Consider the following 25,279-nt stretch of genomic DNA (forward strand, 5'->3'; position numbering starts at 1 on the left):
ACATGGAAACAAATAAATTGAAAGTGAAAGGACAGAAAAAGATTTTCCACACAAGCTGTAACCAAAAGAAAGCGGAAGTAGCTATACTAATATCAGACAAAATAGACTTTAAATGTAAAGACATCATAAGAGACAAAGAAGGCTGCTACAAAAAGGAACAAAGTCGTGAGGCATGTAACGATGTGAATGAACATGTGGGACATTTGGTGAGACAAAATAAGCCAGAAACAAAAACAATGATGGTATGGTCACCTTTAGAAAATGCTTATAAGAGAGCAGGGGCCTAGATTGTAAGCTTGTAGAGCAGACACATTAAGTACGGAGTGGCAATTATTATTTTTGGATTTTGAGAGTCTGTTTTATATATATAACCTGATACTTGAGAGATAAGAAGAGAGCCGAACAGGTTGGGCTTAAAGTAATTCAAAACACAGGAGTAAGGAAAACAGTGTCTATACTTTAGAACCACACAATACTCTTTGAGACCAATGGAAGAAAGGTCTGTTTGATCTGGAACTAAAATTTTCTGTAAATCCAACCTATCTGTATAGCTCATTTGAACAAGTGAAACACAGGAAGCACAGAATAAGACAGAGGTCCTTTAATCCTGTATAGATTATTGTAAGGCCTGGAAACATCCTAGAGTACATTAACCAGATAATCAAAAAGTATTGACAAAGTCCCCTGAGGGAGGGGAGAAAGACTATGGAACAATTAAACCTTACCATCAGGGTATCCCCTGATACCATGTCAAACTTCAGGGATACCCAAATCAATAGGCCATGTCCTCAATCATGAGGCTTACTCTTGTGAAGCTTATGTACATAGTGGAGAAGCTTAGAGTACCTATAGGCATGCCTAAGAGTTACTTCTGGAGGACCTCTGTTGTTGCTCAGATGTGGCCTCAGTTTCTCTAAGCCCAACTCTGCAAGTGAAATCATTGCCCTCCCCTCTACATAGGACATGACATTCTGGGGTGAAAGTCTCCCTGGTGACTTGGGAGAGGACTCCCAGGAATGAATCAAGACCTGGCACCATGGGATCATCAATTACATCCTCACCAAAACGGGGAAAAGAAGTGTAATTAATAAAGTATCAGTGGCAGAGAGAGTTGAATAGAGTCAAGACACTACTCTGGGGGTTACTTTTACAGAAGCTCCAGGTAGACCTTGCTACCTATCATAACTTGTCAACTCCCAACCAGGACCATTCCAGCCAATCCTAAAGAACACCTAGGGCAATATATAAGATTCCATAAGAGCTCCGGGCACTAGAATAACTTTCCAGAAGCCTATAACCTCCAGATGGGTCCAGATAAGTCCTAAAACCTAGCCCAGCCTCTCCAGAACATCAGATAGTTCCATCTCCTTACCCGATATTAGTGACAGACCCTTCCAATATAAAAAATTTTGAACTGCATAGCCAAACAACCCCAAAGAGAGGTATGGAAAGATTGAAGGTGATGGTGGAATTATACATAGAAAATAGGACTTAACAAATGAATACGAATGCTGAATCATTAAATTGATATCTCTTTTAGTCTCCAGTATTTTAAAACAGCTAGAAGTAAAAACTTAAAATTGTGAAATTGTAACTCATGTCAAAGTGTGAAATATGTTCTACAACTAATTATGGTGCTGTGCTTGGAAGTTTATAGCTTTTTTGCATATATGCTATTGTTCACAAAAAAAAGAAGGCAAAAAAAGTTGATTGTGATGATAAAGTATTTAAGCCCTCCAGCCTCCTATATTCTGGAGCAGCCAGAAAGAAAAACATGAAAGGATCATAAGGTAGCCCATGACAAACTCTGGGATCTACCCTGTAATTACTTTTTGAGGAGTGCCTGAAAAAACTGCTTTTTTATTTCTTTGTTTTGTATACATGTTATACTATGCAAGAAAAAAAGTAAAAAAAAAAAAAAAAAAACCCCTACAGAGTGTAAGGAAGATCAGAGATGATGGTGGAGTTATACAGAGAAAGTTGGGTTTAACAAATGAGTGCTGAATCATCTTAATGATATTTTCTATTAGCCTCCAGTATCTTTGAGCAGGTGGAAATAAAAACATAATATTGAGGAATTTATGAACTGTGTAATCTGTTCTATAACTATTTGTTGTGATGTACTTTGAAATGTGTTGCTTTTAGGTATATACGTTAAAGAGAAATGAGTGTAACAGAAAAGGTAGGATTTAACAAATGAGTAGGGCTGCTGAATCAATATATTGACATTTCTGTTGATCTCTGGAGGCACTAGAAGGAATAACCTGCAATTGTGGAACTGTAACCCATACCGAACTGTGAAATCTGTTCCATAACTACTTGCTAAAATGTACATTGAAATTTATTCCTTTTTTAAAATATATTTCACAATAAAAAAAGTTAAAAAAAAAAAACAACACAAAGGGCACAATGGCTGAAATAAGTACTGCCTTTACAATAACAACACAATGTTAATGGGTTAAACTCCCCAATCAAAAGACACAGATTCACAGAATGGATAAAGAATCCTGATCAAACTATACGTTGTTTTCAAAAGACTCATCTTAGCCTAAAGACATAAACAGGTTGAAAGTGGAAGGATGGAAAAGATAATCCATGCAAACAGTAAACAAAAGAGAGCTGGGGTAGCTATACTAATATCAGATGAAACAGACAAAGTCAAAAGCTGTTACAAGAGACAAGGAAAGACACTATATACTAACAAAAGGGTCAATCCACAAAGAAGAAATAACAATCATAAGTAATGATGCACCTAACCACAGCACTCTAAAATACATGAGACTATTAAACAATAGCAAAATAGGCACCCTCTACAATAATACGTGGAGACTTTAATATGCCATTTTCATCAACAGACAGAACACCTCGACAGAAGATCAATAAGGAAACAGAGAACTTTAGTAATATGATAAAAACAGTAGACCTAAGAGACATATACATAATAATGTATCCCAGAACAGCAGGATACACATTCTTCTCAAGTGCATATGGACCATCTAGGATAGACTATATGTAGGGTCACAAAACAAGTGTCAATAAAAAAAATTTTTTTTTGGATGTATGGTCCAGGAATTGAACCTGGGTCTCCCGCATGGAAGGCAAGCATTCTACCACTGAACCACTCATGCACCCTAATAAATTTTTTAATTTAATTGTATTTTTTTTAACTTTTTTTATTAATTAAAAAAAATTAACAAAGAAAACATTAAGATATGATACCATTCTACGTATATAATCAGTAATTCTTAATATCATCACATAGTTGCATATTCATCATTTCTTAGAACATTTGCATCGATTTAGAAAAAGAAATAAAAAGACAACGGAAAAAGAAATAAAACGATAATAGAGAAAAAAAAAGATTATACATACCATACCCCTTACCCCTCGCCTTCATTTACCACTAGCATTTCAAACTAAATTTATTTTAACATTTGTTCCCTCTATTATTTATTTTTATTCCATATGTTCTACTCTTCTGTTGATATAGTAGCTAAAAGGAGCATCAGACACAAGGTTTTCACATTCACAGAGTCTCATTGTGAAAGGTATATCATTGTTCAATCATCATCAAGAAACATGGCTACTGGAACACTGCACTACATTTTCAGGCAGTTCCCTCCAGCCTCTCCACTACATCTTGAACAACAAGGTGATATCTATTTAATGCGTAAGAATAACCTCCAGGATAACCTCTCAACTCTGTTTGGAATCTCTCAGCCATTGACACTTTGTCTCATTTCCCTCTTCCCCTTTGGTCGAGAAAATTCTCTCAATCCCTTGATGTTAATTCTCAGCTCATTCTAGGGTTTTTCTCAGTCCCTTGATGCTGAGTCTCAGCTCATTCTAGGATCTCTGTCCCACGTTGCCAGGAAGGTCCACACCCCTGGGAGTCATGTCCCATACAGAGAGGGGGAGGGTGGTGAGACTGCTTGTCATGTTGGCTGGAGAGAGAGGCCACATCTGAGCAACAAAAGAGGCTCTCTTGGGGATGACTCGTAGGCCTAAATTTTAAGTACACTTGACCTATCCTTTGTGGGGTTAAGTTTCATATGAACAAACCCCAAGACTGGGGGCTCTGCCTATAGCTTTGGTTGTCCACACTGCTTGTGAGAATATCAAGAATTCAACTTGGGGAAGTTGAATTTCTCCCCACTCTCACCATTCCCCGAAGGGGGCTTGCAAATACTTTTCCAGTCACTGATCAAATCATTGTGGGATTCATCGGGGTATCACTCTGGACAAACCAACAAAATCTCATGTCCTGCCTGAGATTCCAAGTACTTATGACATTCAATCAAACTATCTACACGAGTTATATTAGGAAATGCTCTAGTCAAAATATAAATTTTGTAACAAATAAACATTTTTTGCTTTAGTCTCACACATAAGGTGACATTTTAAAGTATTAATTATCATCTATTTTCAGCACCCTGCAGTAATAACATTCCTTTGTTCTTCCTCATGCAAAAACATTTTTAAAATTTGTACACTGTACATTTCACTATTATTATACACTCTAGGCATTCCTAGATTATACCATCTCGATCTTTAACATCTATCTTTCTTTCTGATTTCATTTATGTCCCCAGCCCTCCTTCCTCTATCATTCTCACATGCAGCTTCATTGTGTTTTAACATAATTACATTACAGTTAGGTAGTATTGTGTTGTCCATTTCTGAGTTTTTATATTCAGTCCTGTTGCCCTAATGAATTTTATAGGATTGAAATTATACAAAACATCTCTGGCTACAAAGGAATAAAGTTGGAAATCAATAATAGGCAGAGAACTGGAAAATCTACAAATATATGGATATTAAATAACACTCTTAAGCAATCAATGGGTCAGAGAAGAAATCACAAGGAAAATAAGTAAATATATTGAGATGAATGAACTCAACGGATCAAAACTTATGGTAGGCAGCAAACACAGTGCTCAGAGGGAAATTAACAGCCGTAAAAGCTTATATTAAATAAGAAGAGGAGCCAAAATCAGAGACCTAACTGTACACCTGGAGGAACCAGAAAAAGAACAGCAAATTAAAACCAAAGAAAGCACAAGGAAAGAAATAACAAAGATTAAAGCAGAAATAAATGAAATAGAGAATTAAAAACAATAACGAACATTAATAAAACTAATAGGTGGTTCTTTGAAAAGATCAATAAAATTGACAAACCTTTAGCTAGACAGACAAAGAAGAAAAGAAAAGACACAAATAAATAAAGTCAGAAATGGGGGCAGAGGCATTAGTACAGACTCCTTAGAAATAAAAGGTATCATAAGATGATACTAGAACAACAGCATGCCAACAAATTAGACAACCTAGATAAATGGACAAATTTATAGAAACACATAAACAACCTACACTGACTCAAGGATATAGAAGATTTCAACAGAACAATTACAAGAGACTCAATCAAAAACATCTCAACAAAGAAAAGCCCAGAGAAAAAGGCTTCACAGCCTTCTACCAAACACTGCAAGAAGACTTAACTCAATCCTACTCCAATTCTTATAAAAAAAAAAAAATGAAGAGGAGGGAACACTATTTAACTCATTCTATAAAGCCAACATCGCCCTAATACCTGAGCCAGATACAGATACTACAAGAAAAGAAAATTAATTACAGACCAATTTCTCTTATAAATATAGATGTACAACTCCTCAACAAAATACTTACAAACCAAATCCAACAGTACATTAAAAGAATTATACACCATGATCAAGTGGGAAATACATATGGCATGCAAGGCTGGTTCAACATAAGAAACTCAATTAATTAATCCTTAACAGAGAGAAGAGAAAAAGTCACATATCTCAATTGATGCAGAAAAGGCATTTGAAAAAATCCAGCATACTTAATAAAAACAGTTAGAAAAGTAGGAATACAAGGTAATTTCCACAACATGTGAAAGGGTATATATAAGAAACTCACTGCTAACATCATACTGAAAGGTGAAAGATTGAAAGCTTTCTCTCAAAGATCTGTAATAAGACAAGGAAGCCCAATAGCACAACTGTTAATCAACATTGTATTGTAAGTTCGAGCCAGAGCAATTAGGCAAGAAAATGAAATAAAAGGCATCCAAACTGGAAATGAAGAAATAAAACTTTCACTATTTGCAGATAACATGATCCCATAAAGTGCCCTCAAAATCTACAACAACGCTACTAGAGCTAATAAACAAATTTAGCAATGTGGCTAAATTCTGTATGATAAATATGCAAAAAGACAGTAGTATTTCTACACAACAGCAATGAGCAATCTGAGGAGGAAATCAAGAAAAAATTCCATTTACAATAACAAGTAAAAGAATCAAATATCTAGACGTAAACTTAACTATGTATACAAAGGACTTATATATGGAAAATTATAAAACTATGGTCAAAGAAATTTAAAAAAAAGATCTAAATAAATGGAAGGACATTCCATGCTCATAGATTAGAAGACTAAATGCTAAGATGTCAATTCTATCCAAAGTAACATAGACATTCAATGCAATTCCAATCAAAATTCTAACAGCCTATTTTACAGAAGTGGAGAAGTCAATACGCAAATTTATTGGAAAGATTTTTTAAAAATCAATTTTGTTCACTATTTATCTCCAGGAATTAGAATAATTGCAGTACATAGAAAGTCATCAAAAACTACTGAATGAGTGAATGCTTCTGTTTATGGCTTGACCCACAGCTTTCAAAAGCACAACTTTTAAAATTTTAGGTCTTACGTTTTCCTATTGCATTTCTGATACTCTTCTGAAGAGGTACCTAGAGAAGAGAAATAGACAGTCTCTTAGAAAGATAATTTCAAGATAGATTAGAACCTAAAATTACTCAAGCCAAAATAATGATTTCCCCTAAAATACATGATGACAGTATAATTTCCTTTTCATGATTTTATCGTTTTGTACTATTTTTTTTTAACATCTACCAGTTAAATTAAGGAGTATTTCCAAATTACCAAAGTAAGGAAAAATTGCTGCAAAATTTTATAAGATACAAGAATCTGTAACATTGCATTTGGATAGTTCCTCAGAGTTTTTTACATTTATTATCTTATCTGATCCTTAAAACAATTCTGTCAGGCAAATAGACCAATTTATTAATCCCCATTATCCATATAAGAAAAAAATAACTGCTCAAGTTACAAAGCTAATAGCTGTATAACCAAAACATAAACCCAAGTTTCATGGTTCTTTCAAAAATTTTTTTATCTGTTTAGCTTTTCATTTTAAAATACTAATTTCAGATTTACAAAAAATCGCAAAAATAGTATGAAGAATCCCCATATACCCTTCATCCATAATCCCAAAATGTTAACATCTTATATAACCACAGCACAATTACCCAAAACAGGAAATTAATACTGATAGAATAATATCATCTCATCTACAGACTTCACTCAAATTTTGCCAATTGTCCCACCAATGTCCCTAGCTTTTCTGGTCCAGACAGAACACATCTAGGATCACATACTGCATTTAGTAGTCATGTATTTTTTTATACTTTTTAAATTGAAATATAACATATATATAAAAAAGCAATAAATTTCCAAATATATTTTAACAAGTAGTTACAGAACAGATTTTAAAGTTTGGTATGGGTTACAATGACACAATTTTTTATTTTTTCTTCTAACTGCTCCAAGACACTGGAGACCAACAGAAATTTCAATACAATGATTCAGCAGTCACACTCATTTGTTAAATTCTATCTTCTCTGTTATACTCCTCCATCTCTTTAAATAACATATACACATAAAAGCAATAAATTTCAAAGCACATTGCAACAATTAGTTGTAGAACGGATTTTAGAGTTTGGTATGGATTACAATTCCATATTTTTAGGTTTTACTACTAGCTGCTCCCAGACACTGGAGATTAAAAGAAATATCAATATAATGATTCAGCAATCATACTCATTTGTTAAACACTTATTTCTCTGTATAACTCTACCATCACCTTTGAGCATTTTCCCACTCTTTAGGGGTATCTGGGGTATGCCCATTCTAAATTTTTCATGTTGGAAGGGGCTGTCAATAATATGGGCTAGGGGGTGGAACTAGTTGATGTTCTGTAAGAGCTGGTACCTCTGCATAGTCGTCATGTATTTTTAGTCTCCTTTAATGGAAAAGCTACTCAGTCTTTTTATCTTTTCATTTTTTTTAGACAGAAGTTGTAGGTTCACAGAGAAATCATGCAGAAAATAGAGTTCCCTTACATATAGTTTTCCCTATTACTGTTTTTTTTTTTTTCTTTCGGTTGTTTGTTTGTTTTTTTAGGTTCATGGTCCTGGAATCAAACCCTGTTCTCTCACAAGGAAGGCAAGCATCCAAACCCATACACTCAGTTTCCCCTATTATTAACCCTTTGCATTAGTGTTATCTTTGTTATAATTGCTGAAACATTATAAACATGTGATTAACTATAGTCCATAGATTATATTACAGTTTACTGTTTGTATTATAAAGCCTTACGGTTGCTGTTTTATTTTTCTTCTAGTAACATATATACAATCTTAAATTTTCCCTTTTAACCACATTCAAAAATATAATTCAGTGATGTTAATTACATTTACAATGTTATGCTATACCGTCACCACCGTCTATTACCAAAATTTTTCCATAACCCCAAAGAGAAACTCTTACCCATTAAGCATTAACTCCCCTATGCTGGCCCCTGGAATATGCATTCTAGTTTTTGATTCTACGAATTTGCTTATTTTAATTATATCATGCCAGTGAGATCACACAATATTTGTTGTTTTGTGTCTGGCTTATTTCACCCAACATGATGTCTTCAAGGTTCATCCATGTTGTTGTATGTATCAGAATTCCATTCCTTTTTATGGCTGAATGATATTCCATTGTATATGCATATACCACAATCGATGGACTCTTGAGTTGCTTCCATCTTTTCTGCAATTGTTCGTAATACTGTTACGAACAGTTATTAGTATGTGCTCTAGTTTGCAAGCTGCCAGAATGTGATATACCAGAAATGGAATGGCTTTTAAAAAGGGGAATTTTATCAAGTTACTAGTTTACAGTTCTACGGCCATGAAAATGTCCAAAGTAAATAGCAAGGCTATAGAAATGTCCAAATTAAGGAATCCAGGAAAAGATTCCTTGGTTCAAGAAGGCTGATGATGTTCGGGTTTTTTTTTCTCAACTGGAAAAGTACATGGCAATGTCTGCTAGCTTTCCCTCCAGGAATCTTCAGTGGCTTTCCCCAGCCTCCGTCCATTCTGTTGTCTCTGTCAGTTTTGATGGTGCTCAAGCTTTTTCTAAAATGGTTCCCTCTTTTTTTTTTTGGCATGGAATCAAACCCAGGTCTCTGCCATGGCAGGTGAGAACTCAGCCACTGAGCCACAATTGCACTGCCCATGGTTCCATCTTAAAGGGCTCCAGTAAGCAACCCCACCTTGAATGTGTGAAGATACATCTGCATGGGAACTATTTAATAAAAAGCAATTGGGTAGGCTACATCTCTATAGAAACAATAAAAAAGATCCCACCCAGCAATACTAAATGAGGATTAAAGAGCATGGCGTTTCTGGGGTACACAATAGCTTCAAACCGACACACATGCAGATATCTGTTCAAGTTGCTGCTTTCAGTCCTTTGGGGGAGTGGGATTACCAGGTCATATGGTAATTCTGTATTTAACTTTCTCAGGGAACTGCCAAAATGTTTTTCTACAGTAGCTAACCATTTTACTTTCCCACCAAAAAAATGAATGGGTGTTTCTATTTCTCCTCATCCTCTCCAACATGTGATATTTTCCTTTTAATTGAAGTCATTATAGTGAGTTTTGAAATGGTACTTCACTGTGGTTTTGATTTGCACTTCCCTAATGGCTATGGTTGAGCATCTTCTCATGCGCTTTTTACATTTGTGTATCTACTTTGGAGAAATATCTATTCAAATCTTTTGCCCATTTTTAATCAGGTTATATGTCTTTTGTTGTTGAGCTTTATATATTCTGAATTCTTTATAAATCCTTCTCAGATACTTGGTCTCTAAATATTTTCTCCTATTCTATAGATTATCTTTTTACCTTCACAATGAAGTCCTTTAATACAAAAATGTTTTAAATTTTGACCAAGTTCCATTTATCTATTTTTATTTTGTTCCTTGTGCTTTTGTTGTTAAGTCTGAGAAACCATTCATTGCTTGACACGAGGTCCTGAAGAGTTTATCTAAGTTTTCTTCTAGGAGCTGTAGAATTTTGGTTCTTATATTTAGGTCTTTGATCCATTTTGAGATAATTTTTGTATAATGTGTAAGGTAGGGGTCCACTTTCATTCTCTGCATTTGGAGATCCACTTTTCCCAGTACTATTTGTTGAAGAGACTATTCATTCCCCATTGAGAAGACTTGGAACCCTTGTCAAAAATCATTTGGCTAGATTATTGGATACTGAGGTCTCAGGGGCAGTACCAGGAAATTCCACCTGACTTCACATGCAGCTCAACCCTCTCAGCTTCTTCTTCATTAGGGCCTGAAGGGTGGTTCCAAGCAGGCAGTCTGAGAAGAATTTCAGCTGCAACCTCAGTCAAATCTTCCATTCTTTTCCTCAGGAATGCCTCTCATCATGTTGGCCATCTCCATATACTAGCACAGAAGAGAGAGGATGCTGTTTCCAAAGAAATGACTTGAAAGCTTTCTGTAGCTGATAACAGAAAGATAACTCAGAAGAAGGATGAAAGAATCTTGTAGAAGAATGAGGCTGCTGATTTGAAGCTACGACATTTTCCATCTTTTGTAACAATTATTGCAAGTATTGGTCATTTTTGCTCCCTTCTTTACACTGAAGAACTTCAACCTCATGGTAAATTATATTTTGTCCATAGGCGCTTTATCCAGACTTATCATACTCCTAACTACTGGCTCCAAGTAGACCATGTCAGCCTTCCTCCTGGCTTCGTACGTATGGGGGGCCTGTGGTATATGGAAAAGTGCAGCATGGTCAGAGTAAGAGACACACAAAATTGTGCAGTCTGAAGTTTGAGGGTTAAAAAAATCCTAACAAAATGTAATTCAATATTTGTTTATTGGCTCTTTTTGACACATTATTGAAATGTGTCCCCTTAAAAATTAATTTAAAGGGAAACTTAGGGTACCAGGACTTTTCTTAAAAGCAAAAGTATCTTGAAATGTACTGTCATTACAAGAAAACAAAATAACTTGTTCCCATGATCTCTAAGAGATCACAGTAAACTTGACTAAGCTGTTATTATAGTAATAGCAAAAAGTTAATAACTTGGTTCTCTATATTCCAAGCACAATACTGTAACTTTCTTTGAACTAATATCAGAATAGATTATCTCCCTGTGGAGACTGAATAGAAGCCTCATGTTCACAAGTCTCTGAATTTGTGATCTGAAATAACTCAAATTTAAAAACATGGTTTCTCCAACTTCGGGAAGAGAAACTTCTGGAATTTTTTTTTAAAAAGAAGAAAGGCAGCAAGGGTAATAACTAAAAATAGTGTCCAAGTAGTGAGAATTGTTCTACAGGGTTAAAGCATACACTATACAGCAGTATGTCTTGGACCCTGGGTGACCAGGGAGGGCACTGTGACCCTGCCATATCGATTTAACCTGTATGACACTAAGATCATTGTTTTTCTTAACCAGGGTCTCACATCAATGGAGGGATTTTAAGTAAGAAAGAACCTTCTCTACATAAAAGAAAGTAATTTTTGTAACCTTATTTAAGGAATTCTAAGAACTCTCAAAAGGAATTCTAGCGGCTTCAGTGCTTGTCAGCATGCTTCCATTAGGACTTTCACTTACATTTGATCCTTTAGCACAGGCATTCCTATCGATTGTGAACAAAATATGGATCCCTTCAGCCCTCAGGGGTCCAGCAGAGAGCAGGCTACTGCATTTTTACCAGTATGTGTAAAAATGTTCTTATCTTCTGTGTGCCATGACTTGAAAATGTTTGGAAAGCTCTTCTTTAACCTATATCATTTAAAAGGTTATAAAGTCATAGGTTATACTAGTTTCCTACCAGCTTTTGATTATTCAGTAATTTCCTATAAGTAGTACCTCAAAAAATTATATGTTTAATCTTTAGTTTTCTATTTCTATATTTAAGATATATATTACAAAACTTTATTAGAGGCCTCTATAACTTTATAAAAGATGTTCATAAGGAGTTCACCTTCCAGTTACATGCTATTAGCTATTTTGGTGGGCCATATCCAAGGACTTGGAACTAATGGCAGGAGCACATATGTGCGCGTGATCCAGATCATCATTGCATTTAAGGATTATTTTTCATCATTACTTCTAGAAGCTTGCACTTATGCTTTTCTTTGATGTAGTCTAATCTGAGTAGAGGCATCTTTGAGTAGAGGGGGAAGTCAGAGGAGATTTATAGCCAGGTATAGTTAGGGTAACTCATAAGAGATTTTTTACTTTTTCTTTTCTGTTCATATACAGCAGATCAGTAATTAGACTGTTGGCATGGACATTATATACAAAATACATTTGCTTACTTGACAAACGATTAGTTGGCAAACCATCAGTGGCTACCATTTGTTACCAAATCTAGGTCAAATGCTTTTTTAAATTGCAGGGGGAAAATTGCCACTAGATGGCAGTGCTGTATACGTGGGGTGGGGTGTGAATCACGTTTCTTCACAGGAGATATTGCAGGTTCAGTTCCAAACCACTCCAATAAAGCAAACTTATCACAATAAATTGAATCACATGAATTTTTCCCCCAGTGCCTACAGAAGTTATGTTTATACTATATTGTAGTCTATAAGTATACAATAGCCTTATGTCTAAAAAAAATGTGCATACGTAAATTTTAAAATATTTTATTGCTAAAAGTTGCTAATCATCATCTGAATCATCGGCAAGTCATAATCTTTTTGCCGGTGAAGAATCTTGCCTCAGTATTGACGGCTGCTAACTGATCAGGGTGGGGCTGTTGAATATTGGGGTGGCTGTGGCAATTTCTTAAAATAAGACAATAATGAAAGTTGCCATTATCAAATGACCCTTCCTCTCATAAAAGATTTCTCTGTGGCATGCAATGCTGTTTGATAGCATTTTACCCAAATTAGAACTTCGTTCAAAATTGGAGTCAATCCTCTCAAACCCTGCTACTACTTTTATACTAAGTTTATGTAATATTCTGAATCTTTTGTCATTTCAACAATGTTCACAGCATCTTCACTGGGAGTAGAATCAATCTCAAGAAACTTTCTTTGCTCATCTGGAAGAAGTAACTCTTCATCAGTTAAAGTTTTATCATGAGATCACATCCTCAGTTACTACTTATAATACTAACCCTCTTGCTATTTCTACTACCTCCATAGTTACTTCCTCCAATGATGTCTTGAACCTTTCAAAGTTATCCATGAGAGTTTGAATCAACATCTTCCAAAATCCTGTTAATGTTGATATTTTGACCTCCTCCTGTGAATCACAAATGCTCTTAATGGCATCCAGAATGGTGATTCCTTTCCTGAAAGTTTTCATTTACTTTGCCCAAATCCTTGAAAGGAATATCTATGGCAGGTATGGCCTTACAAAATGTATTTCTTAAATAATAAAGCTTGAAAGTTGAAATGACTTCTCGAGCCACAGGCTTTAGAATAGGTATCAATTTAGTAGGCATGAAAGCAACATTTAGTTTCATCGTACATCTCCATCAGAGCTCTTGGGTGACCAGGTACACTGTCAATAAGCAGCAATATGCTGAAAGGAATCTCTCTCTTTTTTTTTTTTTTCTGAGCAGTAAGTCTCAACAGTGGGCTTAAAATATTCAGCAAGCCATGCTGCCAACAGATGTGCTGCTATCCAGGCTTTGTTTTTCCATTTCTAGAGCACAGGCAGGGTATATTTATGATAATTCTTAAGGGCCCTAGGATTTTCAGAATGGTAAATGAGCATTGACTCCAACTTAAAGTCATCAGTTGCATTAGCCCTTAACAAGGGAATCAGCCTATCCTTTGACACTCTGAAGCCAAGAATTGACATCTTCTCTCCAGCTACTAAAGTCCTAGATGGCATCTTCTTCCAATAGAAAGCTGTTTCATCTACACTGAAAATCTGTTGTTTAGGTAGCCACCTTCACCAATTATCTTAGCTAGATCTTCTGGATAACTTGCTGCAGCTTCTATATCAGCACTTGCTTCTTTTTTTTTCTTCAAGGTGTCATACATCGTTTTATTTGTTCATTTTTATTTTTTTTAACTTTTAAAATTGTATAGTATAATATATATACAAAACAAAGACATAAAAAAGCAATAGTTTCCAAAGCACTCTTCAAAAAGTGGTTACAGAACAGATTCCAGAGTCTGACATTGGCTACCATAGATCCTCTCATATTTTTCCTTCTAGCTGCTCCAGAATATAGGAAACTAGAGGGCTTAAATATTTTATCATCACATTCGACTTTTCTTTTTATTGTGTGAAAAATAACATATGTCAAGAAACGAATCCCATTGCTCCGCCGGCCCGCTGCGTGGCGCCCACGCCCCACAGCAGCCGACCCGCCCGCCCTCCTTCTCCCCCCTCTTTCTCTGCCGGCCCGCCGCGCAGCGCCCACGCCCTGCAGCAGCCAACCCGCCCGCCCTCCTTCTCCCCCCTCTTTCCCCTCCTGCTCCAGCGGCTCTCCAATCACCACGGTGCCCTCTTCCCCTGCCTTCACCGGCTCCTCCGCCACCAGCCTCGACAGCCTTGCCGCCCTCACCTTTCCTCCTTCAGAACAGCTACTGGGGGAGTGGAGATAATACAGAGCAGCTCCCGGAGCCACGAGGGAGATTAAAGGGACGGCGTACCCCATCCTGAAACGGCTGACTATCTGGGAGAACCAGCTCCGGTGAGATCACCAAGGGGCACGGGCTTTCCTGGGTGGGACGGCAAGCGACCGGAGTCCCTCCCTTCCACCTTCCCAGGCCAGCTGGTAGAATTGGACAGGCGGTCCCCTTAGGCCGCGGCGGCTGGTGCCCCCACCACGCGAGGCCCCCCGGACCAACTGAGATAGTTGGGTCGGAAATCCCCAGACTGCGGAGAACAGTGACCGGGGGATCCCTTCCAAACACGTGACTCCCCCGTCCGGCTGGGAACAGTGCACTCTCCCGGGCTGCGACAGCTGGCGCCCTCCCGCCACGCTTGGCGCCCCGGGCCGACTAGCTAATTCGGCCGGACGCTCTCCCGTGCTGCGGCGGCCGGCGACCCTCCCCGCATTCGGAACCCCAGGCCGGCTGGCATTCTTCCAAGACGCTTCGGCTGCCGAACCTCCCCTACGGCGAGAATTTTCCAGAGTTAAAGGACCCACAGCAACTTTCACTGGTGGAACCCGTAGACAAACGTGTGCCACGAGCGCCACCTACTGGGCAGGATAAGAAAAACAGAACCCAGAGATTGCACAGAAAAATCTTTCAACCTGTGGGGTCGAACACCCAGGGAAATCTGACTAAATGCCCAGACGCCAGCAGAAGATAACGGATCACGCTCAGAAAATTGAACATATGGCCCAGTCAAACGAAGAAACCAATAGTTCAAATGAGATACAGGAGCTGAAACAACTAATGCTGAATATACGAACAGAAATGGAAAACCTCTTCAAAAACGAAATCGATAAATTGAGGGAGGACATGAAGAAGACATGGGCTGAACAAAAAGAAGAAATAGAAAATCTGAAAAAACAAATCACAGAACTTATGGAAGTGAAAGATAAAGTAGAAAAGATGGAAAAAACAATGGATACCTACAACGACAGATTTAAAGAGACAGAAGATAGAATTAGTGATTTGGAGGATGAAACATCTGAATTCCAAAAAGAAACAGAAACTATCCGGAAAAGAATGGAAAAAAATTTGAACAAGGTATCAGGGAACTCAAGAACAATGTGAACCGTACAAATATACGTGTAGTGGGTGTCCCAGAAGGAGAAGAGAAAGGAAAAGGAGGAGAAAAACTAATGGAAGAAATTATCACTGAAAATTTCCCAACTCTTATGAAAGACCTAAAATTACAGATCCAAGAAGTGCAGCGCACCCCAAAGAGATTAGACACAAATAGGCGTTCTCCAAGACACTTACTAGTTAGAATGTCAGAGGTCAAAGAGAAAGAGAGGATCTTGAAAGCAGCAAGAGAAAAACAATCCATCACATACAAGGGAAACCCAATAAGACTATGTGTAGATTTCTCAGCAGAAACCATGGAAGCTAGAAGACAGTGGGATGATATATTTAAGTTACTAAAAGAGAAAAACTGCCAGCCAAGACTCCTATATCCAGCAAAATTGTCCTTCAAAAATGAGGGAGAAATTAAAACATTCTCAGACAAAAAGTCACTGAGAGAATTTGTGACCAAGAGACCGGCTCTGCAAGAAATACTAAAGGGAGCACTAGAGTCAGATACAAAAAGACAGAAGAGAGAGGCACGGAGAAAAGTGTAGAAAGAAGGAAAGTCAGATATGATATATATAATACAAAAGGCAAAATGGTAGAGGAAAATATTATCCAAACAGTAATAATACTAAATGTTAATGGACTGAATTCCCCAATCAAAAGACATAGACTGGCAGAATGGAATAAAAAACAGGATCCTTCTATATGCTGTCTGCAGGAAACACATCTTAGACCCAAAGATAAATATAGGTTGAAAGTGAAAGGTTGGGAAAAAATATTTCATGCAAATAACAACCAGAAAAGAGCAGGAGTGGCTATACTAATATCCAACAAATTAGACTTCAAATGTAAAACAGTTAAAAGAGACAAAGAAGGACACTATATAATATTAAAAGGAACAATTAAGCAAGAAGACATAACAATCATAAATATTTACGCACCGAACCGGAATGCCCCAAAATACGTGAGGAATACACTGCAAACACTGAAAAGGGAAATAGACACATATACCATAATAGTTGGAGACTTCAATTCACCACTCTCATCAATGGACAGAACATCTAGACAGAGGATCAATAAAGAAATAGAGAACCTGAATATTACTATAAATGAGCTTGACTTAACAGACATTTATAGGACATTACATCCCACAACAGCAGGATACACCTTTTTTTCAAGTGCTCATGGATCATTCTCAAAGATAGACCATATGCTGGGTCACAAAGCAAGTCTTAACAAATTTAAAAAGATTGAAATCATACACAACACTTTCTCGGATCATAAAGGAATGAAGTTGGAAATCAATAATAGGCAGAGTGCCAGAAAATTCATAAATACATGGAGGCTCAACAACACACTCTTAAACAACAAGTGGGTCAAAGAAGAAATTGCAAGAGAAATTAGTAAATACCTAGAGGCAAATGAAAATGAAGACACAACATATCAAAACTTATGGGACGCAGCAAAGGCAGTGCTAAGAGGGAAATTTATTGCCCTAAATGCCTTTATCAGAAAAGAAGAAAAGGCAAAAATGCAGGAATTAACTGTCCACTTGGAAGAACTGGAGAAAGAACAGCAAACTAATCCCAAATCAAGCAAAAGGAAAGAAATAACAAAGATTAGAGCAGAAATAAATGAAATTGAAAACATGAAAACGATAGAGAAAATCAATAAGACCAGAAGTTGGTTCTATGAGAAAATCAACAAGATTGATGGGCCCTTAGCAAGATTGACAAAAAGAAGAAGAGAGAGGATGCAAATAAATAAGATTAGAAATGGAAGAGGAGACATAACTACTGACCTCACAGAAATAAAGGAGGTAATAACAGGATACTATGAACAACTTTACGCTAATAAATACAACAATTTAGATGAAATGGACAGGTTCCTGGAAAGACATGAACAACCAACTTTGACTCAAGAAGAAATAGACGACCTCAACAAACCAATCACAAGTAAAGAGATTGAATTAGTTATTCAAAAGCTCCCTAAAAAGAAAAGTCCAGGACCAGACGGCTTCACATGTGAATTCTATCAAACATTCCAGAAAGAATTAGTACCTACTCTCCTCAAACTCTTCAACATAATCGAAGTGGAGGGAAAACTACCTAATTCATTCTATGAAGCCAACATCACCCTCATACCAAAACCAGGCAAAGATATTACAAAAAAAGAAAACTACAGACCAATCTCTCTAATGAATATAGATGCAAAAATCCTCAATAAAATTCTAGGAAATCGTATCCAACAACACATTAAAAGAATTATACATCATGACCAAGTAGGATTCATCCCAGGTATGCAAGGATGGTTCAACATAAGAAAATCAATTAATGTAATACACCATATCAACAAATCAAAGCAGAAAAATCACATGATCATCTCAATTGATGCAGAGAAGGCATTTGACAAGATTCAACATCCTTTCCTGCTGAAAACACTTCAAAAGATAGGAATACAAGGGAACTTCCTTAAAATGATAGAGGGAATATATGAAAAACCCACAGCTAATATCATCCTCAATGGGGAAAAATTGAAAACTTTCCCCCTAAGATCAGGAACAAGACAAGGATGTCCACTATCACCACTATTATTCAACATTGTGTTGGAAGTTCTAGCCAGAGCAATTAGGCAAGAAAAAGAAATACAAGGCATCAAAATTGGAAAGGAAGAAGTAAAACTATCACTGTTTGCAGACGATATGATACTATACGTAGAAAACCCAGAAAAATCCACAACAAAATTACTAGAGCTAATAAATGAGTACAGCAAAGTAGCAGGCTACATACAAGATCAACATTCAAAAATCTGTAGCTTTTCTATACACTAGTAATGAACAAGCTGAGGCGGAAATCAAGAAACGAATCCCATTTACAATCGCAACTAAAAGAATAAAATACCTAGGAATAAATTTAACCAAAGAGACAAAAAACCTATATAAAGAAAACTACAAAAAACTGCTAAAAGAAATCACAGAAGACCTAAATAGATGGAAGGGCATACCGTGTTCATGGATTGGAAGAGTAAATATAATTAAGATGTCAATCCTACCTAAACTGATCTACAGATTCAATGCAATACCAATCAAAATCCCAACAACTTATTTTTCAGAATTAGAAAAACCAATAAGCAAATTTATCTGGAAGGGCAGGTTGCCCCAAATTGCTAAAAACATCTTGAGGAAAAAAAACGAAGCTGGAGGTCTAGCGATGCCGGACTTTAAGGCATATTATGAAGCCACAGTGGTCAAAACAGCATGGTATTGGTATAAAGATAGATATATCGACCAATGGAATCGAACAGAGTGCTCAGATATAGACCCTCTCATCTATGGACATTTGATCTTTGATAAGGCAGTCAAGCCAACTCACCTGGGACAGAACAGTCTCTTCAATAAATGGTGCCTAGAGAACTGGATATCCATAAGTAAAAGAATGAAAGAAGACCCGTATCTCACACCTTATACAAAAATTAACTCAAAATGGATCAAAGATCTAAACATTAGGTCTAAGACCATAAAACAGTTAGAGGAAAATGTAGGGAGATATCTTACGAATCTTACAACTGGAGGCGGTTTTATGGACCTTAAACCTAAAGCAAGAGCACTGAAGAAAGAAAGAAATAAATGGGAGCTCCTCAAAATTAAACACTTTTGTGCATCAAAGAACTTCATCAAGAAAGCAGAAAGACAGCCTTCACAATGGGAGGCAATATTTGGAAACGACATATCAGATAAAGGTCTAGTATCCAGAATTTATAAAGAGATTGTTCAACTCAACAACAAAAAGACAGCCAACCCAATTACAAAATGGGAAAAAGACTTGAACAGACACCTACCAGAAGAAGAAATACGGATGGCCAAGAGGCACATGAAGAGATGCTCAATGTCCCTGGCCATTAGAGAAATGCAAATCAAAACCACAATGAGATATCATCTCACACCCACCAGAATGGCCATTATCAACAAAACAGAAAATGACAAGTGCTGGAGAGGATGCGGAGAAAGAGGCACACTTATCCACTCTTGGTGGGAATGTCAAAGGGTGCAACCACTGTGGAAGGCAGTTTGGCGGTTCCTCAAAAAGCTGAATATAGAATTGCCATACGACCCAGCAATACCATTGCTAGGTATCTACTCAAAGGACTTAAGGGCAAAGACACAAACGGACATTTGCACACCAATGTTTATAGCAGCGTTATTTACAATTGCAAAGAGATGGAAACAGCCAAAATGTCCATCAACAGAAGAATGGCTAAACAAACTGTGGTATATACATACGATGGAATATTATGCAGCTTTAAGACAAGATAAACTTATGAACCATGTAATAACATGGATGGACCTAGAGAATATTATGCTGGGTGAATCCAGCCAAAAACTAAAGGACAAATACTGTATGGTCCCACTGATGTGAACGGACATTCGAGAATAAACTTGAAATATGTCAATGGTAACAGAGTTCAGCAGGAGTTAGAAACAGGGTAAGACAATGGGTAATTGAAGCTGAAGGGATACAGACTGTGCAACAGGACTAGATACAAAAACTCAAAAATGGACAGCACAATAATACCTAATTGTAAAGTAATCATGTTAAAACACTGAATGAAGCTGCATCTGAGCTATAGGGTTTTTTTTGTTTTTGTTTGCTTGTTTGTTTGTTTGTTTGTTGTTGTTTTTACTATTCTTACTACTTTTATTTCTTTTCTTTATATTAACATTTTATATCTTTTTCTGTTGTGTTGCTAGTTCCTCTAAACCGATGCAAATGTACTAAGAAACGATGATCATGCATCTATGTGATGATGTTAAGAATTACTGAGTGCATATGTAGAACGGTATGATTTCTAAATGTTATGTTAATTTCTTTTTTTTTCTTTCCGTTAATAAAAAAATAAAAAATAACATATGTCAAAAAAGCCATAAATTTCAAAGCACAGCACCACAATTTGTTGTAGAACATATTTCAGACTTTGACATGGATTACAATTTCACAATTTTAGGTTTTTACTTCTAGCTGCTCTAAAATACTGGAGGCTAAAAGAGACATCAATTTAATGATTTAACATTCATATTCATTTGTTAAGTCCTATCTTCTATGTATAATTCCACCATCATCTTTGATCTTTCCAAACCTCTCTTTAGGGGTGTTTGGTCAATAGCAATTCTAAATTTTTGATATTGGAAGGGTCTGTCACTAATGTGGGGTAGGGAGATGGAACTATCTGATGTTTTGTAGAGGCTGGGCTAGGTTTTAGGACTTATCTGGACCAGGGACCCATTTGGAGGTTGTAGTTTTCTGGAAAGTTACTCTAGTGCCTGGAACCCTTGTGGAATCTTATATAGTGCCCTAGGTGTTCTTTAGGATTGGTCCTAGTTGAGGGCTGGCAGGTTATGATAGGTAGCAAGGTCTACTGAAGCTTGCATAAGAGTAACCCCCAGAGTAGTGTCTCGACTCTATTCAACTCTCTCTGCCACTGATACTTTATTAGTTACACTTCTTTCCCCCTTTTGGTCAGGATGGAATTGATCTCACAATGCCAGGTCTGGATTCATCCCTGGGAGTCATTTTCCACGTTGCCAGGGAGACTTGCACCCCTGGATGTCTTGTCCCACGTAGGGGGGAAGGCAATGATTTCACTTGCAGAGTCAGGCTTAGACAGACTGAGGACACATCTTATTCTGGCTTTAAACTTTTCTTCTGCAGCTTTCTCACCTCTTTAAGTCTTTACAGAATTGAAGAGAGTTAGGGCTTGCTCCGGATTAGGTTTTGGCTTAAGGGAATATTGTGAATGGTTCGATCTTCTATCCAGACCACTGAAACTTTATATCAGAAATATGACTGCTTTTCTTTCTTTTAATTTGTGTGTTCACTGAAGTAGCACTCTTAATTTCTTCAAGAACTTTTCCTGTGCATTCACAACTAGCCTGTTTGGTGCAAGAGGCCTAGCTTTTGGCCTATCTCAGCTTACAACATACCTTCCTCAATAAGCTTAGTCATTTTTAGCTTTTGATTTAAAGCGAGAGATGTCTAACTTTTCCTTTCGCTTATAAACTTAGAGGCCACTGTAGGGTTATTAAGGGGACTAATCTCAATACTGATGTGTCTCAGAACAGGAAGGCCTGAGGAGAGGAAGACAGACAGGGGAATAGCCAGGTGATGGAGCAGTCAGAACACACACATTTACCAATTAAATTAATCATCTTATAAGCAGTTCGTGGCACCCCAAAACAATTACAATAGTGACATCAAAGATCACTGATCACAAATCACCATAACAGATGTAATAATAATGAAACAGTCTGAAATATTACAAGAATTACCAAAATTGACACAGAAACATAAAGGAAGCACAAGTCATTGGAAAAATGATGCCAACAGACTTGCTGGACATAGGGTTGCCACAAACCTTCAACTTGTTAAAACCACTGTATCTGCAAAGGACAATAAAGCAAAGCATAGTAAAACATAATACAGTGTAACTGAGATTGGGTGGTAAAATGGAATTATCAACCTAATATTCTCAATAGAATTTCTCTTGACTCAGTAAACTGAATAATTCATAAGAGAACAATTAAGCAAAATTTGTTTTCATTCCTGAATTCTCCTTAGAGCTCTGATTGTTGGTTTCTGATAATAGTTTCTAACTCTCTATTTGCTAGATAAATTTCTATGAATAAAATTATCAGGAATAAATACACTCACAGTTCCACAGTTCTATGAAGAATTTACTGGACCAGTTCTTTACTATTGTCAATTGCAGACTTTTTTTTTAAATCAATACTCTCCCCATCATCTAAAAGGCTACAGGGAGACAGAATTATTCTGTGCTACATCTGACTAAATTAGTAAATATTTGCTGTAGAATCCTGTCTTAAAAAGATTTTTTAAAAAGGATTTTATAGCAATTGGGACTCAAAGTGATTACATTTCTTTTTTTAAAACCCCTTGTGATAAGTAAAGCCTTAAAGAGTTGGAAGATTTTACATTTCTCTGTGTTTAGTTTTTGCATTTAAAATTTAACACAAATCGTGGATTGATATTATTTTTTTTAAATTTTTTTATTAATCAAAAAAAAGAAAAGAAATTAACACAACATTTAGAAATCATTCCATTCTACAAATGCACTCAGTAATTCTTAGTATCATCACATAGATGTATGATCATCATTTCTTAGTACATTTGCATCAATTTAGGAAAAGAACTAGAAAAACAGCAGAAAAAGATATAGAATGTTAATATAGAGAAGAGAATTAAAATAATAATACTAATAATATATATATATATATATAAAGGAAAAAGGAAAAAAACAAAAACAAAAGATACAAACACATAAACAAACAAACAAAAAACCATATTTCAGGTGCAGCTTCATTCAGTGTTCCAACCTAGTTACATTACACTTAGGTATTATTGTGCTGTCCATTTTTGAGTTTTTGTATCTAGTCCTGTTGCACAGTCTGTATCCCTTCAGCTCCAATTACCCATTATCTTACCCTGTTTCTAACTCCTGCTGGTCTCTGTTACCAATGATATATTCCAAGCTGATTCTCGAATGTTGGTTCACATCAGTGGGACCTTACAGTATTTGTCCTTTAGCTTTGGGCTAGACTCACTCAGCATAATGTTCTCTAGGTCCATCCATGTTATTACATGCTTCATAAGTTTAGTCTGTCTTAAAGCTGCATAATATTCCATCGTAGGTATACGCCACAGTTTGTTTAGCCACTCGTCTGTTGATGAACATTTTGGCTGTTTCCATCTCTTTGCAATTGTAGATAATGCTGCTATAAACACTGGTGTGCAAATGTCCGTCTGTGTCTTTGCCCTTAAGTCCTTTGAGTAGATACCTAGCAGTGGTATTGCTGGGTCGTAATCCATTCTGCCATTCTATGTCTTTTGATTGGGAAATTCAGTCCATTAACTTTTAGTATTATTACTGTTTGGATAATATTTTCCTCTACCATTTTGGCTTTTGTATTATATATATCATATCTGATTTTCCTTCTTTCTACACTTTACTCCATACCTCTCTCTTCTGTCTTTTCGTATCTGACTCTAGTGCTCCCTTTAGTATTTCTTGCAGAGCTGGTCTCTTGGTCACAGATTCTCTCAGTGACTTTTTGTCTGAGAATGTTTTAATTTCTCCTTCATTTTTGAAGGACAATTTTGCTGGATATAGGAGTCTTGGTTGGCAGTTTTTCTCTTTTAGTAATTTAAATATATCATCCCACTGTCTTCTAGCTTCCATGGTTTCTGCTGAGAAATCTACACATAGTCTTATTGGGTTTCCCTTGTATGTGACAGATTGTTTTTCTCTTGCTGCTTTCAAGATCCTCTCTTTCTCTTTGACCTCTGACATTCTAACTAGTAAGTGTCTTGGAGAACGCCTATTTGGGTCTATTCTCTTTGGGGTGCGCCGCACTTCTTGGATCTGCAAATTTAGGTCTTTCATAAGAGTTGGGAAATTTTCAGTGATAATTTCTTCCATTAGTTTTTCTCCTCCTTTTCCCTTCTCTTCTCCTTCTGGGACACCCACAACACGTATATTTGTGCGCTTCATATTGTCCTTCAGTTCCCTGATCCCCTGCTCAAGTTTTTCCATTCTTTTCCCTATAGTTTCTGTTTCTTTTTGGAATTCAGATGTTCCATCCTCCAGTTCACCAACTGTAGCTTCTGTCTCTTTAGATCTACCATTGTAGGTATCCATTGTTTTTTCCATTTTTTCTTCTTTGTCCTTCACTCCCATAAGTTCTGTGATTTGTTTTTTCAGATTTTCTATTTCTTCTTTTTGTTCAGCCCATGTCTTCTTCATGTCCTCCCTCAATTTATTGATTTGGTTTTTGAAGAGTTTTCCCATTTCTGTTCGTATATTCAGCATTAGTTGTCTCAGCTCCTGTATCTCATTTGAACTATTGGTTTGTTCCTTTGACTGGGCCATATCTTCAATTTTCCGAGCATCATCCATTATTTTCTGCTGGTGTCTGGGCATTTGATCAGATTTCCCTGGGTGTGGGACCCAGCTGGTTGAAAGCTTTTTCTGTGAAATCTCTGGGCTCTGTTTTTCTTTTCCTGCCCAGAAGGTGGCGCTCGTGGCGCTCGTCTGTCTGTGGGGCAGTCGGCCTGGGAAACCGCGCGTGGAGGCGGGGATCGCTGGCTGCCGCGGCTTGGGAGAGTGCCGGTCCTAATTGCCCAGCTGGCCCGAAACGCCAAGCATGACGGGAGGGCCCTGCTATCCAACGTTCCCAGTCAGACCGGGGAGCCACGTGCGTGGAGGGGACCCCAGTCGCCAGCCGCCCCGGCCGGGAAAACGCGCGCCCCTCGGGTATCTCACCGCAGCAGATTCTCCCTGCCCGTTCAGCTGTTCCAGAATGGGGTACGCTGTCTTTTTGGT

General features: G+C 37.0%; 1 protein-coding gene across 9 annotated transcripts in view; it reads right to left on the reverse strand.

Annotated features, from left to right (window-relative positions):
• Positions 1-25,279, reverse strand: part of LOC143664910 (meiosis-specific kinetochore protein-like) — a 150,817-nt gene that overhangs the window by 109,663 nt on the left and 15,875 nt on the right. For all 9 annotated transcript variants that reach the window (XR_013166669.1, XR_013166668.1, XR_013166673.1 and 6 more), the window contains exon 7: positions 6,731-6,770. Coding sequence is in view for 3 of the 9 variants with exons in the window: in XM_077138355.1 (XP_076994470.1) it covers positions 6,731-6,770 (40 nt within the window). In the remaining 6 variants the exon portion in view is untranslated. The remainder of the gene's footprint in view (positions 1-6,730; positions 6,771-25,279) is intronic.

The sequence above is a fragment of the Tamandua tetradactyla genome, chromosome 20 (genome assembly GCF_023851605.1).
Source record: "Tamandua tetradactyla isolate mTamTet1 chromosome 20, mTamTet1.pri, whole genome shotgun sequence".
In the NCBI taxonomy this organism is placed as follows: Eukaryota; Metazoa; Chordata; class Mammalia; order Pilosa; family Myrmecophagidae; genus Tamandua; species Tamandua tetradactyla.